A 19045-nucleotide genomic window follows, 5' to 3' on the forward strand; every position below is an offset into this window, starting at 1 on the left:
AGGTTTTAGAGACCATATTTACAGAGGTGCAATGACTTGGTCGAGGGGAGAAGAGCCGCGTGTGCTCTTGGTGGCACACGAGGCTTAAGCTATGAAGAGAGACTTGATTTTTGAAAATTTTTACATAGGAAGAGCGCAGATGTTGGAGGAATATGATTGAAGTGTTTGGAATTTTCGACGGGATGGATAAAACTGACAATGTGTTATTAATGCATCGTCAGTCAACTGCTTCGACAATCGATTGGTAAGGGACAGTTCTAGGTTGTGGTGTCGAAGGGAGTTTTTCTCTAATAGGTTTGTGAATAAATGGAATAGCTTTCCTCCGGGGGTCGTGAATTGTGAATTCTAACACAATTGACACTTTTAAAAAGAAATACGGTAAGCATATTGGGATGAATCGAGAAACTATCCATACTTAGTAATATAAACAACCGTAATATTTTATGGGTGGACATCTTTTTTTCAGCCATCATTTTGGTCATCTTGTCTGTTGTGGCCTTTGTATTTGTATTATATTTTTTTAACGTGAGGTATCAATAGAAAAACAAATAAACATTGCCTTGTTGATGCACTCTCATTCTAGAAATTTATCGGGAAAACGACATCGAAAGGGAAACAAAAGCGACGAAAAAAATATGGCACATACCTAGAGCAACACGATCAGCAGTCGCTTCTCTATTTATCCAAAATGCTACCCAGGACAGTACCACCAACATTATACATGGAGCGTATACTTCGATAATGAAATAACCCATATGTCTTTTCAGATGAAAACTGACCATCAAAACAGAAAATGGCCCTGAAAAGATGTCATATACAATTATGATCCGAAACTAGTGTATTATCAAACATTTTTGATAACACACTAATATATTGTGACCAATTCTTATTTCTGTATATTATTGCATTTATCAGAAAATGGGTCTTCTTTTCCTAGCACATAATAGAATTCGCGTAATTTGGGACGTAACAACAGGTGTTGCAATAAATGCAATATAAATTACTATTCCACATTTGAAATTATGCAGACTAAATGAAAGGAAAAAAGACGGAAAGTTACGTTACTACTACGGTGTGGGAAAAAAGTCCGTCGAAACTTCAAAAATGAATAAAAACCGGAAAAAAACTGAAATAAAAAACGGTTCGCAGCGTTAGCATCGCTAGGTCACAGGAATTTTTAAGACAGGAAAAAAAAAACTAAAAAACAGCCGATAGGTGGCACTGGTACGAGTGACCTCAGTGGAAATATGCAAATGAGACGGGTATAACTTGCGCGTGTCCTAATCCACACCAGTTCACCGTTGTAAACCGTGTATGTGGACCTGCTGCACTCTGCCGTTGTTGGATTTGTGACTCGCCTGTAAGGTGTTACCCCCTGTGGTGGTGGTCACGTGGTCAATACATATTGCTGTAATAAACGATTTGGAGGCATTCTGCTCATTATTTGCATATCTTTTCTCAGACTTGTGTACGTCAGCGCCACCTATCGGCTGTTTTTTAGTTATTTTTTCCTGTCTTAAAAAAAATTCCCGTGACCTAGCGATGCTGACCCTGCAAACCGTTTTTTTATTTCGGTTATTTTTCCGGTTTTTATCAATTTCTAAAGTTTCTACGGACTTTTTGTCCACCCGGTATTATGTTTCATTAATATGCAAAAAGCTACTTCTGTGCGAAATGAGTATTTTTTAAACTTCAAGTAAAAACTTCGATTAAATCATTTTTATCACCATTTTTTTTTTAAATATGAACCTCTTTTTTTTTTACCTCTTTTTGACATTTCTGTAAGATTTCCGGTTGGTGTATCGGTGACATCAAACATTGAAAGCTTCATATCCGGAGCAATTACGACGCTGCGATTTGGATTCCAATTATACTGTATGTCTTTATCTGAATATCCAACTGTCAATTAAAATAGAAATATGATAAAATATGAAGAAAATGATTTTTTTTTCTGACTTTATAGTTAATTATAAAACAAGTACGGTAAGCAAAGTAGTTTCAATACTGACGATGCTCAGACCTATGTAGTGCGCGTTCTGGTAGGCGTATTCCATTGATACTTGGTATATGCGCCATGTGGACCATGGGAAATGTCAAATGCAATTAAAAGCGCCACTTTTTTACTCAATGGTCGAAAATTGAACTATTTTTCGTTCTAAAAAAATAAAAATTTTCAGATCTCTTTCTTATGGTCTCATTAAGATATCCTAAAAATTTGGGTGTATGCGAATTAGTAGTTTTTGAGGAAAAACTACTCAGATTAGTTTTAATTTAATTTAATTTTAATGACCCTGTATATTTTGAAATATAATATTCTTGTTGTTCCAGATGAATTAAACTTTTTTTATGCTACGCTATTAAAGTGAGAAAAAACTGTAAATGAGGGATATCGTTTTAAACTCTGCGATTTCTTCAACCTAAAGTAAAACAACAGTAAAATCCATTTAGGAAAATTCAAAACGGTAAAAATTTCACAAAAAATCTATCCTCCTTCGATCAGTAAAACTGTGAAAGTAACTAGATATTCACATTTTTAAAATATTTATGAGAAAATGATTATGTTTATCGTAGAGGACTTCATTAATGTAAGCTTAGCTGCGCCAGTGTTATTTAAATTTTCATGCGAAATTGCTTTGCCTATAATTCAGTGTACGTACGACATGGAGGAAAAAAAATTCAGTTGCCATTCGCAGCAAGTGAAAGGAAAACACGTATCTATGCTATTTAGCGATCTAAAAAATTTTCTTACCATATTATCGACTACAAAAGCGACAAAAATTTCATGACTCAGATCGAATATTGCAAAATTTCCGATAGAACGCTGATATTTTTCATAAGTTAGCTTTTGATTTGAATATGGTAGAAAATTTATCCACGTGTTAGCATTTTGGAAAATTGTGAACCAAACAGACAGTTTCTCCAATGAAGTATCTTAAATAAAGTTTATGTAAAATTTTAAATTCGTTAATATAGGACATATTGACATCTACCATATGCATTACTGTTTGCTTTGTGGTAACATACCAGATATTTTGGTCGCAGTTAACATATAAGTACCGTACCGAGAGTAATTTATAGGTGATTTTACAAATTTAATGCAGTGTTTAGAATAGTAATTAATTCTGGAAAATAAATTTCCAAACATTAAAAATCAACTAAAGTGAAGAACTGAAAAATTTATAATTTTCTTTTTTTTATTAAATTATGATTTCCTCCATATCAAATAACGCATATACAGTACATAAATTTAAAACCGCATACAAATAAGCTTTATATTTCATTGAATACTATTCTTCAATGGTCTTGAATTCAAACAATACATGCTTATTCAGTGAATCATGGTCATAACGTTCACATTTAGAACGTTCTCCCAACTCTTACTAATACTCAACAAGATTTCTAGGTTAGAGCGTTTCCCCGCTTAAAATGTTATTTCATAACAGTTTTATAGAAAACTTTATAAGCGGGATTTACTTTATTGATAATTATTAAAATAAGTTAATAAATTATCAAAAGATATGTACGTACAGCTTCCAATTTGCAATGGACAACGTTGAACATCCATTGGAAAATTTTCCAACTTCATAGGACAGCTTGCTCTAATAGTCAGCCTAGAAATTAACCAGTATCAGTAATGGTAATGAAATTATATTTTCCATAATATACGTTGAACAGTATAGTGGAATATAATTTCATTCCGGTATTAAAATGTGATAAAAATAAAATATTACAACTGTTTTTATATTATGCGCGTAGTTTGAGGGCAGTTTCATAAGAGGAGACTTTATCATCAGTCACATTATGTACCATAGCATGCGATATAACACAGAAAAAATCAATTTCAGAAATTTGTTGAATGTCAGTGATCGGTGAACTTACCTGGAAGAATACAGAACTCTTCCATCTCGATATAAACGGACAAATTTGTTAGGTGTCGTAATCATATGCAAATAGGAATGTTTCCCGTTGTAAAAGTAGGTGTCGGGTCGCCAAATTCTCTCCAACATCGAAATGGACAGAGCAAGAGCTGGCATAGAGCTTCGAAATGCCAGCCTTCGATCCACCCAACTTTGACGAAAATAGCAGTCCATGGAATAAGTCTGAAATGGATTTCAATCGGGTAAATTAAAAAAATCGACGTACCTTTATTTAAACTAACCAAGTCATTGTCATCAGTCGACAAATTTCTTGTTTAACCCCTTGAAGAAGCGAAACTACCTGTTCAAAAAACTATCTCAGCCAGACTGTGGTTTAGGGGGGATTTATTAGGGGGATCATTTTTGAGTTCGAACATGGAAACGAAAGATGACAAATCGGGTGAATCGAGCAAATTTATCTTCTTGATGTAAAACTAACATCTTGAAAATTCATCAATACCATGTTATACAAAGGCGGTGGTTAAGCCGCTAAACCCTCCCCCCTCAGGGATACAAGATAAAGTTTCTCACCATATTTCACATTCATAATACCGAGATATTATATTTATTAAATAATTTCACTGTTATTCACCTTAAATTTTAGAAAATAAAAAAGCGCTCCTTAAAGGGTTAACAACAAACGAAACGCTCATAAAACTTTACTTCTGTTTCGGAAAAAAGTTATATATATATATAAATGCGAATACAAATTATCACATTATCTAATAATGAGTTGATGTATCACATAATGAGTTCATATCGATATTTGCCGTCGCGAAATATTTAAAACATTTTTTGATATTATTTTATTTTTCGAATTTAAACTTTCTCCTTGAGATGTATATCATACCACGTAAGATTCTTAAACAAAATCTTGGCTCTAGTTCAAACTTAGCCTGCTTCAAAAGTATGTTGTTTTATGCTTATGTCAGCGAATACGGAAGTCCACAAAATATATATATATAAGGAAAAGAAAGTCCAAAGAAATCAATGGGAGAGTGTTCCAAGTGGAAGATTCTCTTTCAACACGCAAAACACCGGCAAAATAGCGGAATCATTTCTCTTCTCTTTTTGATCACTACGATGAAACTCACATTCTATGGTTGATAGAATTATCAGTTATTCAGTGATGCAGACGATGACCTTCAAGGTTCAATGCAAATCTTATTTATCATAAAACGTCTTCGGGACCAACAAAAAACCCAATTTTTTTTTTTTTTTTTTTTACGAATGTCCTATTTTTAGTTTTATCCAAATAAAGACGAAATTACTTCATATTTATACAGTTTTTCTTCCAATTATCAAATTACTACGGTAACATGAACACAGAAAAATTCACTTGTTCGAGAAAGATTAGTTAATGTCAAATTTTAATAGAATAATTGAATTTGAAATTATTAGTTTGAATTCTGAAAAAATTATTTTTATCATCAAAGAACAGATTTTTTCTTTTGACCTAAACAATCATAAAATGACAAAATGGTCTAAAAACTTGGAAAAATGTTATAAAAATTGGAAAAAATTAGCAAAAACTTATTAAAATAAAACGAAGACTGTTTGAAAGACAAAGGTGTAAAAAGTTTGTATGTATCAAAACCAGCTTTTTTTCTCAATATTAGATTTTATCCAAAATTGTCACAATTGAGTTTTTCTATTATAAGCAATTTATAATTTTTGAATCGGCTATAAAAGCCAGGATGATTTATCCACTTAACGAATGAAAGTACGTTGAATTATTGTCTGAGGCTTTCATGGCCAGCGTTCAATGACTTACAAGCGATTTCCGGGCTATTAGGCCATGGTCCAAGGCATTTTCTTCCTAACATTTCACCCACATCTATGACAGGCATCTTCTAAGGTTAAACGGACGTAAGTCTCCTCCACAGCTGAGACTTAACCTACGTCTGACATGAAGCTTTTCTCGCTTCTCACAGAGACCTACGTCCAACCTCAGAAGATGAATGTCACAAATGTGGGCGAAACGTTAGGAAGAAAATGACTTAGAGCGGGAGCGTTAGCCCAGGTCGATAAGATACTCGCCTAAAGTACCAAAGGATGTTTAGAGATGTCGCGAGTTCGATACCTGGTTCGTTTTTGTCAGAAAACTTTCCTGACACAGGGGTACAACAAAAATGGCGACGTGACCACAGCAAACGATTGCTACGGCAGGGAGTCCCACATTGAGGGGTTAGCGCTCCAACCTCTCGATGAGTATAAAAAAAAACAGGCTGCCGTTCAGAATCGGCAATAAATTGTAGGTCCCGGTCTAATTAGCCCTCGTGTTCAAAAAATGACCGTGGTACGACAAAAATGATCAAATGGTGAAAATGCCTTAGACCATGACCTAATAGCCCGGAAACCGCTTGCAAGTCACAGAAGGTATGTTGATTAGAGATTCCCATGCACTGTTAGGTGTTTAATTATTTCAAAATACATCCGCGCGTTATAATGCGCTATCTCTTATTGTGTTTTGCCTATCTTCTATTTTATGCGTGAGAATTTTCTGCCAACATCAACAGATGTTACTGGGGCGTATTTGTAAAAAAAATTGCTTGGCAAAAGTAATATTATTCCCACCATGTTTGTTTTTCAAGTTTCCATTGATTTTCATTGTAACGTGAATAACCTTACCATATCAACTTCAGACACTGGTCCCATACTCCGCACTTCAATATCAATATATACTTGCGTAGCTGATCCTGAAAATAATAAAAAAAATCATTCGGAATCTGAATTTACTGTTCAGCTCCTATATAATCCGTATTATTGTAAACATGAAAGGATTCATGCCGTTCGAAAACTACGTGTATGTGCTTCGGTGAAACGAGTTATTTCTTTGAAGTTGATTTATCATAATCTATTTTAACTTTTAAGATATTTCTTGAGCAGATCAGCCTGTGTTGCGATTTCCTGCTCTGTAATTACTGTTAGAGAGTTAAATATGCATTTTTAATAGAAAAGAAAGCGTGTGCGTCAACGAATATTTAAAATAAAAGAATAGCACTAAAGACTGTAGGTCATGCTAAGTTTTTAGGGATTTTTTCCTGAAACAGGTTCATAAAATTCTATAAAACTCTTAATGATGAAAAATACCATGGAATGTTGTTATAGAGGGGAAAAATTACCAAAAGTTTATCCCCCCTCCCCCCCCCCTGTTTGATATGGACCCTATATAATTTTAATTTAATCACATGACTCGCGGTTTCTGATAATAATAAACGACTGATAACTATATCCGAAAAATCAAGGTTATAATTACGATGGCCATATGTCCCGTATGTTTGAACGAGACTTGGAAAAGGCACAACTCCGTTTGTCTTTCTCACATTCCCCACATAAAAACAACGTTTTTCTTTTCCATAATGTTAAATCGCATTTTTTTCAATTGTTCTAAAACTGAATTTTTCCCCCTTTAAGCTAAAATTCTTTTTTTTTAATTCAGAAATTGTGAGGAGTTAGAATGTAACTGTCTAATGTGCATCACGAATCACAATGCTTTTCATAGTGCACAATGCATAAATTCCATTGTGAAATTTTCCTGCCAAAGGAACTGTGAATGTGGTTAGTTGAACAAAAGTGACAATTAGGGTTTTTCCCCTTACACATGCGCCTTCACTTTTGTAAAAAAAAAATTGCAAAAGCAGTGCTACGCGTGAGTGGATTATAATGGCTATTAAGGTCCAATTAGGACATTGTTAACTTGGTACGGCAATTTTTGTTAATAAGGGACACTTCTGACCTCCTTCATTGTCTTGCAGATTGGTAACAATAACTTATAGAGAAAAAATGAGTCTGATTCGACCCCTTATCTTCAAAATATGCAAAAAAATACGGGAAAAAAATTGACAACAAACGGAAATCCTCATAAAATGTGAAAATTTTTTTCGCATGTTTATGAAATTGGTACGTTCCGTACTTGGCAAAAATGTACGTTATAATAAAGCAAGGCAAAAGTTATAATAATAACCAAATTATAACATTATCTGTGATTCCAATAACCGGCAATTATTGTACTAACCAATACCAATATTTTTTGTACGGTTGTCCTTTAAAAATAACCGATTAATCGATTGAAAAATTTAAATTATGAGTTAAAATCTTTGATCGATTTTCACCCATGATACTCATTTATCTACGTTCAAATTTCGACTAAATAAAAGCTCTTTCATACATATTTTATGAATTTTCTGAATTTAAAAAAATGTATACATTTACTGTGGACGGAGAATATAATTGAATTGTTAACGTTTTCTTCAAGTAGTTTTACGGAAACAGTATCTCAAGTTTTGAGTAGTCTATATAGAAACTCGCATAAAACAAAAATATTTCAGTAAAAAAAAGTGTATTTTTTTTGAATTACATAAACCACTTCATTTAATTTCCTTACTGCTGCTATCAACAAAAACCCAAATAAAAAAGAAATTGAGAAAAGTATTTTCAAATATCGATGTTCTGATACTGCATTTATAGTGGAAAATCCCCGATCATTTGAGACACCTCCTCCCTCACTTTATTTTCAAAGTTGCAATGCAAATAAAATTACCTTCTGTTTGGTCGGTTGCATTTATGTACGGCAGGTGTTGGGAATAAAGGTTTCGTTAAGACCTGAACAGCAAAATAAAACACAGAAACTTAAACAAAAAATAAGTGTTCAAGGGGAAAAAAAAAAATACTAGTCCAAGTTGAGTAAACTAAGTGATTATGCAGAGTTGAACTTAGAGAAGCGTGAAGCGTACATTCGGGAAGTTTTTGTGAAGTTCAAGCTTTTGAGCACTTCTTCACTTTGAATCGAAGTCATGGGAAAAAAAAACGCTTTTGTCCTTTTCAATCGACTCCTTTCTTTCTTGCTTCCTGTAAGTTTTTGTCAAGTTATAAGCGTTTTTACTCTCACTCTTTGTTATAAAAGTAACAACAGCAACAACAAAAAAATGAATAATATTGAGGATTTATTTAAAAAGTGCATCGTTCATCCGAAAAACTCTTTCCCAAGGTCGAATTTTTCGTTGCCGTCTTCATGAAAATTTTTTGAACTATTGCCAAGTTCAGTTTCATATTTTCTCAGTTCTTAGTAATTTTCAAGATTATATTCACTGATACCCGCAGATTTACTTCACTGAATAATATATATATATTCTGTATATCACTTCTTTTTCACCCCAAAAACTACCATCTCTTAAAAAATTGAAAGTAACAAAATATTGTGGAATAAAATTCTACGAATCTGATGCATAGAAATGTCGTAGAGATTCTCTAAAAGCACTACAAAAATAGCTAACGTTCGAATAATCGTAAATTCTATACGACAAAGTAGGCTAAACTTTGTTTTAATTTATTTTCTGCATATATGTTTACGCATTAGAAATTGGCTAAACCGTTTGAAATATATATATTAATTTATTTAATAAATAAATATATATACAGGGTGGGCAAAAAGTCCGTAGAAACTTTAAAAATGAATAAAAACCGGAAAAATAACCGAAATAAGAAACGGTTTGCAGGGTTAGCATCGCTAGATCGCGAGAATTTTTTTGAGAAAGGAGAAAAAATAATTAAAAAACAGCCGATAGGTGGAACTGGTACGAGTGACTTCGGTGGAAATATGCAAATGAGACGGTTATAAGAACTTCAGCTCCTAATCCACAACCAGTTCACCGTTGTAAACCGTGTATGTGGACCTGCTGCACGCTGCCGTTGCTGGATTTGTGACTCGCCTGCAATGTGTTATCCCCCTGTGTGGTGGTGGTCATGTGGAACACATACTGCTGTAATAAACGATTTGGAGGCATTCTGGTCGTTATTTGCGTATTTTTCTTTTACTTGTGTACGTCAGCGCCACCTATCGGCCGTTTTTGCGTTCTGGTTGTTTTTTTTCCTGTCTTAAAAAAATTCTCCTGACCTAGCGATGCTAACCCTGCAAACCGTTTTTTTTATTTCGGTTATTTTTCCGGTTTTTGTGAATTTTTAAAGTTTCTACGGACTTTTTGCCCACCGTTTGCATAAAAATTAACATACAGTAAACATAAATTAGGAACATTCACTCCGTGACTCTAAGGACTAGGGTGTCCTTCCAGTAGGTCTATAAGAATAGTCTATTATCTGTTAGTCAAATGGCAACTGTCGTTACTTTTTAAAAAATTAGTAAATTTACGGTTAGTGTTTTATAGAATTGATTTCACTTAATTTTTTTCAGCAATTAGTTAAAAAAATTAGTTAACAGCAAATTATATACACACATTTACATTTTATCTAATCTCTAGAGATATAGGTTATTATTATGTTTATGTATAACATTAAAATCAAGACAAACTGCATATTTTATCCTTTATTAACCATTTTAGCTAATCAAAAAACTCCCTCTGATTAATTAATTTCTGTGATATTATATTGTTTCAATTTAAAATATGCTAACAGCACCCATTTACATCCGTACTTTCTAAAAAAAAGTTTTCCAATACATTTTCAAGGGTGTTAACCATAGAGTGTTAAAGTTGCGACATATGCTAGATGATGCGGAACATATTTTCGAAATGTAATTGTGTTAGCAAGTTGACAATTGTTTGAACTTTTGTGTTTTGTTAGTTCATCAAGATATGGGAATAAAAAGAATGAATTGCTACATCAACGTAAAATCGCAAAAACACTTTTATATACCTAAGCTCGCGGCGGATATTACATCTAAGTTATTAAAAAGTGCCAATAATGTCTTACTAAAAAATATTTATTGGCTTTTCAAATGTTATTTGAAGTACGCTTTTTCCAGAAACAGTTTTCAGCGCGTGTACGTTGATTAATAATTTAATAATGCGTATTCAAAGAAGTCGCTTCACTAATAACCATTTATAAAGATTTACAATTCGTGATTTACTTTCCCAATCAAACAACGAATATAAAATCAAATTAGGTAGATGCCTAAGTGTGATGACTGCAAATGTGTGTGAAATCGTGATATAAATCTATTTTTAATTGTTGAATCAACACTTTTGCTGTTTAGTATTGTGCTGCGCGCCTCTCAACAAACGACGTTGGGAAGTACTTTTAGTTCATTAGAAAACGACCGAAGAGACAGAACTAATGAGGAGAAAGTTTTGTTCTCAAACTGTTCACGAAGTTCATCAAACGTTAAGGACTGATAAACAACGCATTTATCAGCAGTTTGAATTCAGCTTGAGTTGAGGTGAGAAACCATAAAAGTTCGATGAAACAACGGAAGCCGAACAGAATAAAGCTTTTCTATCTCGGATTTCTATTCCTGATTCTGCCACTAAAACTCAAAGCGCTCGAGTGAACATAATATAGGCCAAGTAACAAAGCGTTCAAACTGCTTACGTGCAGCTGGTAGTTTTCCTTCTGCAAACAGGTCTCGCGATGGCGCAAGAATCCTACTAATAGTTGTTTGCACAAGTGACACTGTTTAATGATTTTTTTTTTATTCGTTTTAAAGAAATTTCGATAACTTCTAGAAAGTTCGAATATTTGAACTGCGAATCGTCAACGAGGTTCAAATCCACAAGCGCCATGCTGGGACGATCCCAGTTTTTAGTTTTTGGATGAAAGTTCGATATACTTTGGTATACACACACACTTACCCTTTAATAGATAGCTTTCATTTTCTCATTAGCGTAGTAGTGTTAGCTTAAAGTAGTAAGAAACGGGGGAAATATAGTTTTATCAACTTATGGACAACAAATATTGAGATAGCATTTTTTAATAGACGTAAAAGTGTTATTGTTCTAAAATATGAACGCCATCACGATCAATTGGGCCATTTAATATTTTTTTAGTTTTTAAAATTATCGGACCATTTAGTTTATATTTACACATATGTTGTATTTATAAGCAAAACACAATACTCTCTGAGAGAGAGGTAGATCACCGAAGATAATTTACATTTCACACAACTGGTTTTTTTTTTATTGACAGTAAAAACTTTTGTTCTCTTGGATGCTACGCAGTTTAAAGTGGTTTGCGTGAATATTAGACCACTGTTATACTATGGATAATAAGAGAAAAATTAATGCTTCCTGAAATAAAGCGAAAAATATGTTGAACTAATATCCCAATGACAGGGTGATGATACGTTGATGAATCATCGTTCACTGAAAAACTAGTCGAGACCTTATTTCACATATTCTAGGCCAGTGTTTCTCAAACTTTTGCCACTTGCGGCTCCCTTGCCCAATTCACAGCTCATCCGTGACTCCCTAGAATATTTTTTATATTTTCACACACACACACACTAATAAACCTTAAATAGTCACACGAATGTATATCGCCAGCTCACCGCGACACCCCTAGGAGCCACGACATACTTTTTTTGTGAAACACTGTTCATGGCAACCATTATTCATGCTGACATTTAAAACAATAATATAAGACAAAGTTTAATTTGGTAACTTTTCATTGAACATCAGTTGTTCGTCATATTCAATGAATATTACATTGAATTATTAAAATATAAATTAAGCGTGTCGAATGTGTTAAATGGAAAAAATAATAATAACGAAGAAAATGAATAGAAAACCGAGAAAAATTAATCACATTGCCATAAAAACCATATACTCGTCAACGATAAACTGTTCCATTTAATCTGCCAATGCTGCGATTGCATGCATTCGAGTTGATCTCGTGTAGCCCATAATTCACAACTTCTTTGGATACCATCGCTCTTTTTAAAGACTGACATTTAAAGGTCATTTTCAAAGCCCCACACATTTTTTTTTCAAGATAAGATAATTTTATTCAGTCAGTTGAAACACAGACACAAAACATTTAGGGGCTAAGCAAGCTTGTGAGCCCACAAAAACAATAATTGATACATGTTTATGGCTACAAATAATAACAAAAGAAAAAACTCACATATATATAATGCTAGGACATAAGTGGCAACAGCAATGGAGTTGATGGACAAAAAAATCGGCATTTAGCGGCGTATGAAGATAAAAGAAGATTACATTACAATGTCAAATAGGTAATTTAAATTTTGTTCAGTTAACAACCAAGATTTTAAATTTTAAAAGAAAAGATGTACATGAAGATTGTTCATTTATTAACTGTGAGGAAGTAAATTAAATATTTTGGGAGCTAAATAAGGGAAAATTTTTCGGAAACGCGTTTTATTTGGCCTTGATACCTGTATAGTATGACGACTGACTTGCATTCCAGATTTATGTAATTTCAGATTGAGAGATGGCTTTTTCTTTTATAAAACATTTTAAATTTTTATAAACATACAAATGTTGTAGAGGGAGTATCTTTAAATTGGAAAGTGTGTGTGAGGAAATGTATGCGTGAGTCTATTTTTACTCAAAATGATCTGGATAAAGACTTCTGTGTGACGAAAAGTATAGAAAGATTGCTGTGTGAAGTATGTTTCTCCCCCCCCCCCAACATATAATGTCATAATTCCATCTAGATTCTACTTACGCAAACTAAAACAGTTTTAAAATGGATTGTGTGAACATTTATTCCTGATGAAATAAAATTTTCTAATGTTGCGATTTAATTCTACACTCAAATAATTAATATGTGTTTTCCACAAGATAGGTTTGAATCTAAAAAAATCCCCAAATACTTAATGGTGTCTACTCTATTGACACAACCCTGCACATACAATCTGAGATATAACCATCTATCATTCTATAGTATTTTAGAACAACAAAATTATTGAAAGTACCAGAACCAAATAACATAAATTTAGTTGGTGTTCTGCGTAAGTCGATGAGTACTCTTTCCAACCTCTCTTTGAAAGAACCAAACTCATTCTTTGCTAACCCAGCCTTGATAGTTCTTACTACTCGTTCAGCCAATACATTTGAGTTTGGATGGTAGGGGGCTGTTCGAATATGTGCAATACCATATATATATATCTATATGGCTATGTAAAAACGAATAAAATTCTTCACTAGTGAATGCCGGTTCATTGTCAGGCATTACGCTTTTTGTAAGCCCAAAACGAGAAAACAAGTTATGCAATACAGAAACAGTAGCAGCTGAAGAAGTTGAGGGCACAGTAATCGCTTCTATCCACTTCGAAGCTGCATCTATGACAATGAGAAGTGAATGGCCTTCCACTGGACCAGCATGATCAATATGTATTCTGTCCCGTGGAACTGTGGTCACTGGCCAAGGAACATGCTTGGCAGGAGGCATGAATGCATTTTCTTGACATGGCACACACGAGCGATCAAGAGACTCTATGTCATTATCAATTCTCGGCCACCTCACATTTGAACATAGCTTTGACCGCTGAAATTCCTTGGTGGCTACTACATGAAGTTCATCCAAGATGAATCGCCTGAAGCGCAGAGGTATAAAAACTCTAGTTCCACGTAATATCACACCTCGGTCTACGGAGAGATCATGTCAGCTGAGCCAGAATGGATGTAACTCTTCTCTGACAGCCTTTGGCCAGCCATGCTGGATGTATTTCTTGACTTCCAGCAGAATAGGATTTTCATCTATAGCAGCAGCAATTAAGTGACAAGTTAACGGACTGTCATCAAACTGTCTCAATAGCAATATCACATCCGTTGGCAGAGGTTCTTCATTACCCTTGATATGACCCAGTCCAGGGGAAAACATGTCACTATGTTTCCACTGCAACATTTCCAATCTGATAGGTACTGACTTAACTTGGTTTACACTTCCAGCTGACTATGCAAGAAAAGACAATAGACATAAAGGCCCGATCCAATTTCGACCTGCATGGCTTACTGAACCGTCCTGTATCATTAGCAGAGGAGGCTTCACAACGTTTAACTGATCCACGGAGACCTTCATTTGCATCACCCCCAACATCTTGATTGGATGTTTTGTAAATGACTGCAATTGAATTTCAGTTTTTTCTAGCTTCGGAAAAACGTTCTTGTACTTACGGTACACTGCCTCAGGAATTAATGAAAACGGTGCTCCCAAGTCGACGTCCATAGTGATTTCTTTCCCTTCGATATACCAACACACCCGTAACGGTGGTGGAGCCTGTCCCACAGGATCGAGATGAAGCAAACTGTAATTTCTGATGACCTCAGTAGGAGAACACAGTCCCTCTCTCGATGACTCTGCTTGCAACTTGTTAACTTCCGGAGTATTATTTCTCGATTTCGATCGACATACCCGTACGAGATGCCCGATTTTCTTGCAACCGAAGCAAGTTGAACTTTCGAACCGGCAAATGTTAGACAAATGTCGCGGATAACGATAACAGCTTTTGCTCTCCGGTGAAACACGTTTCGATGTCGAAATTCTGAATGCTTCGCTCGTTGGTTTCTCTACACGAGTCGATGACGAAACCTCGGATCCATTGTCCGATTTCTTCCTGAGAGGCCTTCGCGCCTGAATTTTGTGAACATTTTCCATTGTTGGTTTACACATGTCCACCGCATCTCTCTCCACAGCTGCCATCAAAATTGCTATTTCCGTTGCGTGAGCGAGCGTTAAATTAACCTCGGACAGCCACCTCCGCTGTATAGACTCATCTTGTATACCGCAAACGATACGATCGCAGAGCATGACATCCAACGTTATGTCAAAATTGCAAAATTCTGCTTAATTCAGCGATGTAAATGGGAACCGACTCACCCGCTCGTCTGACGCGACTGTTGAACTTGAATCTTTCGACGATCTTGGCCGGCACTGGAAGTGCTGATTCAATGCTTGAATCAGTTCATTCAACGTCTTCGATGTCGGCGAATCCGGAGAAATTAAGTTCCGCAACAGTCCGTACGTCGACGCACCGATGACTGTCAGGAATATCGCGCGTTTCCGATCATCGTTTTTAACATTGTTCGCTATGAAAAATTGCTGTAAACGTTCTGTATATTGAGTCCATGACTCCAACGCCGGATCGAAACTAGTCCTTCTAAGCAGTTTGGCAAGTCACTGGACGAGAGAGAGCAAAAAAAACTTACAACACGGAGAAAAACAACCCGACTCGTCGCCAATGTATAATAATCACTTTTAACTGTTAATTACAACGTTTAATGAACACAAACATGGACAGTTATATAACACAACGCGGGCCCCATTTCTATCCCGACATCGACTTTGTGACTCTTGTAATACACACATATTCTTCTTGGAGATGAAGCCATCGTGCTGCCATCTGTCAGTCACTTTTTCAGTTAGTAATATTCACAACACTAACAGAAAGTATCTGCTGTGTACGGATGGTCAAACGTTGTAACCAAAAGGTTTTAAGCGCTTCATCTGAAATTTTGTTGCCAGCTAATGCATGCATCTCATGCAACAACCGAGAGGGTCGCCTATCCCCAAGAGTGAGCTCTTGGAGTAGAACTCGTAAGCGGGAAGTTTCTGACAGTGAAAACTGCTGACAAAAATGCGTATTTTTAACTGGTTGTAAGAATCATCTGTAACAGAATCACTAACATACGACAACACTTCGACATCGAGAGCTGTCACAACATAGCGAAATTGCGTTTTAGGATCAGTTATTCCGGAAGTTTAAAAGTTCGATTCTATCTGAAGGAACCAAGGATCGACATCGGGTTTCCAAATCGAAGGCGCGCGAAAAGAAACACGAGAAAGCTCTAATTCAGAAGACATACCTGTTTCAGCAGTGTTCGGCATATCTAAAAAAAATTGAGCGCAATCCACGACGAGAATTGAGTTTGTTTTCAGCAAACGCACACACGAAAAAACAAGAAGGAAGCAGCAAGCCACAGTTCACATTACGAAGCCAGGAAGGTTAGTTGTTTACGTGTTCGAGCTCGTGGCTGTCGTACATCTGCTAAATAAGAATCACCAGTACTATGGTGACGCGAGTGCTGGTGGATGTCTCGTAATTTTGGAAACATACTGATCATGACTCCTTTTCTTTTTCAAGTTATTTAATAGAAGAAAAGAGAGAGTTTTGTTACATGTTCGGTCGACTGTCGAAGCCATACTGAACTACAATACAAAAATACAGTAGATAATGCATGGCTAGTGAGTGGTATAAAAAACATAATAAAATACAAAAATTGCTTAAGACATGCAGCGCCACAAGATCATTCTTCATGTTATTCCTCAAGTTAATTGAAGAGATTTCAGAGTAACAAAAAGAGCTAAATCCTTCCTGATTTGATTTTTCCTTTTAATTAAAGTTACATAGGTCATTTTTGTCGCTCTCTACCCTAGATCAATAGACTATATTCAGCTTTTGTCGAATACAGCGACACATCATTGAAAACAAAGAAAAATTTCATCCGAAAAAACCCAACTGTTGATTAATTATCCCAACTGATTCTTCCCACTCTTTGAAAGTTAATGCTAGCCTTCTTTCTCTTTCAAAGCTCAAAGTTCTTTCTAAGAAAACAAGGGACAAGTCCTTTGTAATCATATTTATCCTCACAAATGCTAGAAACAAAACTAACCACATGATACTCGCTAGAATAGAAATTGTCTCCCATCGAAACATGTTTACAAGGTCATACCCTACTAGATTCTGAATCCTGCTCATTTAAAATATTATGAAGAATTATCTTAAGAAAATCTTTCTAATATATACTGATCCTTGGCTGAAAGCAGCGTTTCTCAACCTCTGGTCCGCTAGCAGACTTGATAAAATCAATTCTAATAGAACTTAATTCTAACTGAATGAAAAATTATTAAACTTTTGTAATTGATGTTAGTTTTTTTCCTATTGGGTTTAAATAAAAATTATAGCTTCATACTTTTTGGGTTCAACATACATCGATTTTGAAAATGTCGGGAATTGCGATCCTATGGGTTGCGATAAATACTGGGTATCACTAAATTTAGTCAAAAAATGCAATTCATTGCCTCAAATGCAATTTTCTAATTGCTGCGGGGCGGGGGGGGGGTGGAATGAAAGACGGCTACAAATCGCAGTGAAAAAAATATATTTCACGGGGAAAAAACACATGATCAGATGACCATATTACATTGCGAAAAATGCGTTGAACTGTGGTATTAAATAGGTAAAATACGGGACATCGACAATTGTCATCAAAAACTTTGCCATATTGTTATCATAATTTTTGAAAAACTGCGAATAAAACGTTAACTTGAAAAATATGCGAGGTGACTACTTATTGTCATAAATACGATCATATAATTTATATATTATAAAACGCTATGTATTCATGACCTTAGTAAACATTACAGATTTAATATTTATTGCATAAAAAAACTCTGAACAATGAAAATTAAAGGAACGTCCCATAATACGGGCACAAGTAGTAGTCCGTCAAATTGTTTCAGACATGCTACTGGTCCTTGAGTTCAGAAAGGTTGAGAAACGCTGGCTTAAAGGTTTTCCCAAATGATTTCCGGAAAATGCCTTTGAAAATCTAAGTAAAAAAAATCTGTACTTTTTTTCTGCTCTGTCTTGAGCTTTTCTAACACATTCGTGAAACATGTGGAGCAGATTCCTTTAAAGTGATATTTTTTATTTTATTTCAAAGACATAACACACATAATACATAGACGTAATACAGAAACACAGCAGGACATAATACCAAAAAACAATGAATAGAGACTACACAAAAAAATAGAAAAAAAACTGATTTTAATAGTAAACCTAATACTTTCAGGCCTTTTTTTACTTTCAGGGTTTTTTCATAAAACATAACTCTGAAAAACATTCAGGTGGAACATTCGGGTTCGAGATATATACAGTATAATTTACTTAATAATGATATGGTGTAACAGATATGCAAGGGATATCTAATATGATATATGTAATGATATCTTAAATAGATTTGTATAATTTTGTGCTTTTTATGATATCAAAATTTAGACTATTTTATTTACTTTAAACAATATATTCATCTTATTTGTGTTATAGCTTCATCATTTGAGTCTTATGTAATTGAGAAACTGTCTTTTATGGAATCTATTACATTATTAGTATTTTTAGCGCTATGGCGAACTAACTCAATGGAAACAATTTTCTAAAGCTTCTATATAGAAAATAATATCATACAGGGTGTTGCCTTGAAGTGGCAACAAACGCCAAGGGGTGATATTCGGCATCAAGAAGAACAAAAACTGCCAGAGAATATGGTATCGCAAACCACGTTTAGTCGGTGAAAATCGTAAAAATGTTGTGAAGTTATGCACCTTTCCCACCAGCAAACCCGCGTGACGGCGCCAAGAGGCTGGTTTGG

The 19045-nt window shown here is 34.8% G+C and overlaps 1 protein-coding gene across 1 annotated transcript in view; it reads right to left on the minus strand.

Annotated features, from left to right (window-relative positions):
* Nucleotides 1-19045, minus strand: part of LOC149084923 (gamma-aminobutyric acid receptor alpha-like) — a 47041-nt gene that overhangs the window by 5068 nt on the left and 22928 nt on the right. Inside the window, exons 3-7 of the mRNA XM_089233865.1 lie at nucleotides 6549-6616; nucleotides 3880-4100; nucleotides 3529-3611; nucleotides 1765-1899; nucleotides 647-799 (exon numbers count right to left, since the gene is read on the minus strand). Coding sequence (XP_089089991.1) covers nucleotides 647-799; nucleotides 1765-1899; nucleotides 3529-3611; nucleotides 3880-4100; nucleotides 6549-6616 — 660 coding nt within the window. The remainder of the gene's footprint in view (nucleotides 1-646; nucleotides 800-1764; nucleotides 1900-3528; nucleotides 3612-3879; nucleotides 4101-6548; nucleotides 6617-19045) is intronic.

Source organism: Pholcus phalangioides, unplaced genomic scaffold, assembly GCF_987345545.1.
Source record: "Pholcus phalangioides strain wild (caught in Gottingen) unplaced genomic scaffold, Ppha-v1.0 ptg000007l_1, whole genome shotgun sequence".
NCBI lineage: Eukaryota > Metazoa > Arthropoda > Arachnida > Araneae > Pholcidae > Pholcus > Pholcus phalangioides.